At 36.7% G+C, this 6933-nt stretch overlaps 1 protein-coding gene across 1 annotated transcript; it reads left to right on the top strand.

Annotated features, from left to right (window-relative positions):
* Window positions 1-1130: 1130 nt before the first annotated feature.
* Window positions 1131-3879, top strand: LOC121646094 (ubiquitin carboxyl-terminal hydrolase 29-like). Its single transcript, XM_041994972.1, has 11 exons — window positions 1131-1218; window positions 1323-1394; window positions 1525-1656; window positions 1768-1891; window positions 1985-2136; window positions 2402-2501; window positions 2619-2695; window positions 2794-2902; window positions 3009-3069; window positions 3275-3432; window positions 3555-3879. The coding sequence occupies exons 1-11, from the start codon at window positions 1187-1189 to the stop codon at window positions 3558-3560; spliced, it is 1023 nt and encodes a 340-aa protein (XP_041850906.1). The 5' UTR covers window positions 1131-1186; the 3' UTR covers window positions 3561-3879.
* Window positions 3880-6933: the final 3054 nt, after the last annotated feature.

Here is a 6933-nt window from a genome sequence, read left to right as displayed (position 1 = left end):
GAATAATTATTCTGCCTTTAAAATGAGATTAAATCTGATCTCCATCTTCTAACACGTCTGATCCAAAACTCCAGCCTTAAAATGACTTGAAGTATGATGATTCATGTCTGATTTAGAAGACTGATTGATTAATCTGGCTGATTTTCTGCTGATGTGATCAGTTTATAGACCAGGAACAACATATTATTTATTTAAATTGTTTCAAACAATTGATGTAAAATTTATTTAACACATGAATCTACAAACGCTTAACGAGCCGTGTTTCTGTTTATCTCCAGAGTCGCTGTTTCAGAAGCTCCAGCAGCAAAGACCTGCACAGAGAACCCCAAACAGAGGACTACTTGGCTGTCAAGGCTGTTCGGTCGTCCCCTGGTATGTTTCCAAGTGTCTCTGCTTTACGTGATTGTTGTACAAGTTTTTAATATTTGTGTTTGGACATAGAGAAAGTTTGGCAAAGATTTTTCTTTGACATATTTCCCTTTGTAATTCACAGAGAAAAGATATATGCTGTGTAAAGACTAAGTCCTCAGATGGTGAAACTACCAGTAAAGCACCCCAGCCTGAGGAGAAAACCAAGAAGAAGAAACAGAAGACTTGGTGGAGCTTCAGAGTATGTTTAACATGTTTCAGGGCTTCATATTCTTCTAGACTTGAATGTTTTCTCATGAACTTCATGCTGGTTCATCTTGTTGCTGTTGTTAAATATTCAGTTTGTCTTTTATCCGACAGAGAAAAAATCGAGTTTCTCCAATTTGTGACGATGACTTTCAGGAAGCTGTCAGAAGGTAAAAAGCCTCATTTCACTGTATTTCTGTTTTCTCTTCATCATAAGCAGCATTTAGTTTACACACAGTCCACAGTTCACTGTGTTACATCCTCAGTTAACAAGATTAACATGGTGACTGATACAAGTATTTGCTACAAATGAAAACGTATTTAAGATTAATTTAATCCTTTATCTGGTTTTGCTGTTGTTACTGAGGATGCCTAAAATACTAATTACAAAAATCTCCTCCCTCCACACTGCAGAATAGCTAAAGCTCAAGAGGTGATACAAAACCACCACAGCTACATCCAAGGACTACATGGGGGGATGAACAGCCACAAAAAAGAAAAGGCTGCTTCTGATGGGAAAATAAAAGAATCAAGAAATGCAGGAGACAAAAGGGTTAGATTCACCACAGAGATGGTCAGAAGTCTTGAGAAACCAGAAAACAAGTAGGTTCACAAGCACAGAAATTGTGAGCAGATTAATGTCCACATAGTGTAAATTGATCATGGACACACTAACATCCCTCATTGATTTTCGTGTGTCTCTGAAGCAGAGAGAAGTTCAACGTCCACCCCACTGATGGAGCAACCAGCATCATGTCCCAGCAGGTCCTGTGTCCTGGGTAAGGACATCTACACACACACAGTCACACACATAGAAACAAACAAGCTGATAGATGTTTCAGCATTCTGTGACTTGTCATGAAGATCATGATGCTAATGTGTGATGCTGCTTGTTGTTTTGTGCGTCAGCTTCCCGAACCCAGCCCGGAGCTGCTACATGAACTCCAGCCTCCAGACTCTGCTGACACTCAAAGAGTTTGTGGAAGACGTCCGCTCCCAGGAGGACTTGTTTGGACAGTGTCATGAGGCTGAGCTGATGAAGTACAGTGATGACACACACAAATACACACCACCCAATTTTTATGTTTTTCCATCAATGCTTGAGAAAAAAATGAAATGCTAACCTCAGTTTATTTCCTTCATCTTCTCCAGATGTTTCATGAACATTGTTAGATGTCACAACTCAGACAATGCCCTTCTAAAGCTTCACATCCTCAATAAGTTTAAGGGGGTCATTTCTGCGAAGGCGCCAGAATTTGAGGATGCTGGAAACAAAGTGAGTCGGCTGTTTTTTGTCACTAAATGTTCTCTCGTCTGCAGAGTTTACGTTTGTGCATCAATTAAAATCTGTGTGTTTCTGTGTGTTCAGGATGCCCATGAGTTCCTGACAGCCGTCCTAGACCAGATGGACAGCCTGGCTTTACCTCTGCATCAGACGGCAGCCATTGTGGGGGGAAACTACACCTGCCCCATAGCAAGAAACTTTGCATTCGAAATGCAGAACACCAGGACATGTAAAAGGTAAAACCTCACAGAAAAGCAGTAACCCAGATCTAAACAAAAATGTTTCTCTTTCATTCATGTGGCCGGTCATTTTAATGTGGACGGGCTTTGGTATTTTTACATGTTCACCATGAATAACAGTCATTTCCCTCTTGTCTAAGTGGACTGTGCTGTCTGCTCTGCTCTCAAACCGTCCTGTCATCGTAGCTTTGCTGTACCACAGATAGTTTTCCGACATTTTCTCTACATGTATATTTATGTGTGTTGTCCCTTTAATGTGCAGATGTGGTGACCAGTCCATCACACAGGAGAACTTCACCAGTCTCTCTCTGGACCTGATTTCTGAACTTTCAGTGCAGCAGCTGCTCCAGATGTACCAAATGGTAAGAACATCATGTTTTTATTGACTCCAGTCATTCAAACATTGACTGTGTGTGTGTGTGTGGATGTTTAGTCAGTTCGTTTCGTTGTACATAACTGACAGTAAGTTGTCCCTGCAGGAGACACAGCTGGAGTACATGTGCGACTGTGGTGGAACGACATCAGGACGAGAGACCACATTTCTGACCCTCCCAAAGTGAGTAAAACCAGCATTTTAAATGTCTGCTGTACAGTCTGAGTTTGCTAGAATCTGCAGCCATTTTCTTTAACTGATGTCCTCTTTCTTGGAAACAGATACCTCATATTACATCTGAAGAGGTTTAAGTTCACTGAGGACCTGCAGATGATGAAGCTGCATGACCCCATCATCCTCCTCAAGGAGCTGATGATGACCTCCCACCAGGTATAACAATAACACTCCAAAACAAAGAGTAAAGTTTGGGACTGTGTGTTGGTGTCAGGATGGTGAGTGTGTGAAGTTAACTGTTGTTGTCTGTGATTCTTCTCAGGATGAAGGTTGGTACAGCCTGGTTAGTGTCATCAGCCATCTGGGATCATCATACGATGATGGTAAGTTAACGTGAGGAGAATGTAAACCTCTGTCATGTTAACATAGTAAAAACAGAGATATACAATATTTCTATCAATATTTCTACATAGATTTTGTGTGTGAGTTTGATTTTCTTGGATGTTTGTGTAAAATCTGTGTGAGATCTGGATGGAAACTGAGCTGCTGTTCATGACTTCGAGTTCACTTTGCTTTTCCTCCTTTCAGGACACTACGTGAGTGACGGGTTGCACCCGTACGAGGACCAGGACAACAACGCTGAGCGTTGGCTCCACTACGACGACGTAAACGTCTACTATAACACCGGAGATAATGCCAGAGAGGCGTGTAAGAACACGTCATACGTCCTTTTCTACCAGAGAAGGGTAAGAAAACAACACAGTAACACCTTGTGCCGTCAGGCCAAACACACATTACACAAAATCTGACACAGCTGAATTATTTTCCCCACACACTGAACTGGCTCAAAGATTGTGTTTATTTCTAGGTGTAGATGAAGATCTGAGACGATCCAGCTCAGGTAAGTATGGAGGCAGATTCATCTGTTGTTGTTCTGTGGTTTTTCTTGCAGCAGCCCTCAGGAGGAGGGGTTTACCCCAGAGAGCCTGGTTCCTCCCGAGGTTTCTTCCTAATGGGGAGTTTTTCCTCGCCACTGTCGCCCAAATTCAAACTCATCTATTTATTCTATTAGAATTTAGAATTTATCAAATCATGAAGATGAGTTAATCTGACCGGCTTGCTCTCTGGAGGTTTAAAACTAAAAATAGGAAGAACAATAGAAAAACCAAAAACGGCCTCTATAAATGGATACGTAAATAAAAAAAAAAACATTTAATATTTATGAATAAATCCACAAAAAAGGTTTGTAAAATTTAAAGCTATAAACAAACCAAACAAAATAAAATTAGATTAAAAAACAGTTTAATATTTATGAATAAATCCACTAAAAGGTTTGTAAAATTTAAAGCTATAAACAAACCAAACAAAATAAAATTAGATTAAAAAACAGTTTAATATTTATGAATAAATCCACTAAAAGGTTAGTAAAATTTAAAGCTATAAACAAACCAAAGTAAAATTAGATTAAAAAACAGTTTAATATTTATGAATAAATCCACTAAAAGGTTTGTAAAATTTAAAGCTATAAACAAACCAAACAAAATAAAATTAGATTAAAAAACAGTTTAATATTTATGAATAAATCCACTAAAAGGTTTGTAAAATTTAAAGCTATAAACAAACCAAACAAAATAAAATTAGATTAAAAAACAGTTTAATATTTATGAATAAATCCACTAAAAGGTTAGTAAAATTTAAAGCTATAAACAAACCAAAGTAAAATTAGATTAAAAAACAGTTTAATATTTATGAATAAATCCACTAAAAGGTTTGTAAAATTTAAAGCTATAAACAAACCAAACAAAATAAATTGAGAATAAATTAGATTAGATTGGATTAGATTAGATTAAAAAATAGTTAATCAATAAATCCACTAAAAAGTTGGTAAAATTTAAAAACAATCCAATTAAATAAACTAAACTAAACTAAACCAGAAATAAAAAAATGCAATAAAATTAAATTTAAATAAAAAAACTATTTAGCATTTATTAATAAATCCACTACAATATTGATTAAACTTAAAGCTAAATACAAACAAAATAAAATAAAATAAATAGAAAAAATAAAATGAAATAAAAATAAAAAGATTTCTGTTTAGATTAGATTAAAAACAGTTTAATATTTAGAAATAAATCCATAAAAGTAGGTAAAATCGAAAGCTAAAAACAAACCAAAGAGAATTTTAAAAATAAAATAAGTAAAAAATATAGATTATAGACAGAAAAAGTCACAAAAAATAAAATTAACTAAATTGAATTATTAAGATTTAAACTGATTCAAACAAAACAGAATACGATAAAATAGGATTAAAAAAATAATAATTCAAATATAATGAATAATAAATAAACTTTACCTATATCAATAAATCCTGTGTGAAGAGTGTTTTTTGTGTGTCTTTGTGGTTAAAAACAGGTTTCATTCAATAACGTAACTTATTATTTTTATATTCCTCATGTTGTGTAAAAGCAAATGACAAAGTGTGTAAAATCCTGCTTCCTTACAAGATTTCCTCCTGTTAAAGGGACACGTTTAGAATATGTGGAAATTATTTTTGGTATTGATGTATTCTTGAGTTTGACTTTTGGGGAATATGACAGGTTTTACATGTCACACCTGATGAAGAACTTTGCAATGGAAGTTTGTGTTTTCTTTAAATTAGAGCTCGAGCCTGAGCTCATTCTGCTGTTAACGATTTATATATCCTTTTATATTCATTTGGTTTTGGAGATATATGTATCCCCAATGGAATATCCCTTTATTTCCTGATGCCTTCACCTTATCGTCTTCCTGGAGACGCCAACATCCCATTTAGAAAACATCTGCAGTGGATTCTTCAAGTTGTACAGTTCTTTCTACCAGTGCCATGACACATATCACAAATTATTCTTTAAAGATGCTTTGAGATGGTATGATCACCTACAATGAAACTTTGCATTTCACTCGTTCTCTTATATGATGCGCACAAAAATAAAGGAAATATTATCGGTTAATAAATATTCAAACAAGTCAGACTGGTTATATCACTCCAGTTTTATTACAACATTGTTTTCAGGTTTTAAACAACACATTTTCTCAGCTACAAAAATGCACAAAACTGTGCTGGTTTAATATACCGCAGACTCATACAGTGGCAATGAAACAAATTTACATGACCACACACACAACATGGTGTGCCAGTACCGTGAATGGCTTTACACATCAGGGGGCCTCAGAGAGCCAACCAGTGTGCAACTTGTTTAAAAATGTTTTTTTCTACTTGAACAGCCTTAAAAAACAAACAAAAAGAACAAAAAAGACAAACTCAGCATACTGAACAACCTCTTTCCACATTATTTTTTAAAAGAAAAATGAAATTCTGGCGTTGCTCTGGGTTTATAAACAGGTAAATGTTGGAGGCCGACTGGAAACATTTTGCACAGAACTAAAAGCACAAAGACAGACTGCAGGTGCTAAAGGTGGTGACAGGTGTCTGTACTCTGTGCATTCGTTCATTCATTCAGTCACAGAAGCAGAAAGCAGACAGAAAGAGCACAAACACATCTGCCACTCTGAAGCAGACGGTCTCTGTACACGTCCATCACTCACAGGAATCATTTAAGAGTCTGACCGTTCTGTCCACCGTGTTTACAAACCTGTATATACCATGCACACCATGATCCGTTTGCACACGCATATGTGTGTGTGTGTGTGTGTTCTCATTAATTATGTCAGGTGAATCCAGAGAGGAGCCGGACACAAGCACAGGTAAGAACAAAGGAACTTTTATAGAGCCTCTGAAGTACAACAGTGGTTGTTCTGAGTCACGAGCATGAGTGAGAATACCACACAATGTTGCAGTCTGTGCAGAGAGATGATAATGGCAGGTGACCAGGTGCAGGCTGATGATGATTGTGATGGGAAGCAGGTGTGTCCAATATATCTGAAGCAGAGGGTTTCTGGGAATTGTAGTATAGAAACCAGTGATCAGTACTCCGGAGATACGGAGCGCTCCCGAGAAGGGAGCAGGCATGACAAATTACTATTTATATTTTAACTATAGTAATTATTGTAATAAATAAAAATTTAACTGAATTGAATCCAATCGAATGGAACTGAATAATTATTGAAACATTAAATTGAATTAAATTGGTTTGCTGGTGGAAGGAACTAAGGGTGGAGAGGGGAGAGAGTTCAGCATCCTAACCGCCTGGTGGATGAAGCTGTTAGTGAGTCTGGTGATATGGGAACAGATGCTCCTATACCTCCTA

The sequence above is a fragment of the Melanotaenia boesemani genome, chromosome 9 (genome assembly GCF_017639745.1).
Source record: "Melanotaenia boesemani isolate fMelBoe1 chromosome 9, fMelBoe1.pri, whole genome shotgun sequence".
NCBI lineage: Eukaryota > Metazoa > Chordata > Actinopteri > Atheriniformes > Melanotaeniidae > Melanotaenia > Melanotaenia boesemani.
This window is presented reverse-complemented; position numbering and strand designations above follow the sequence as displayed.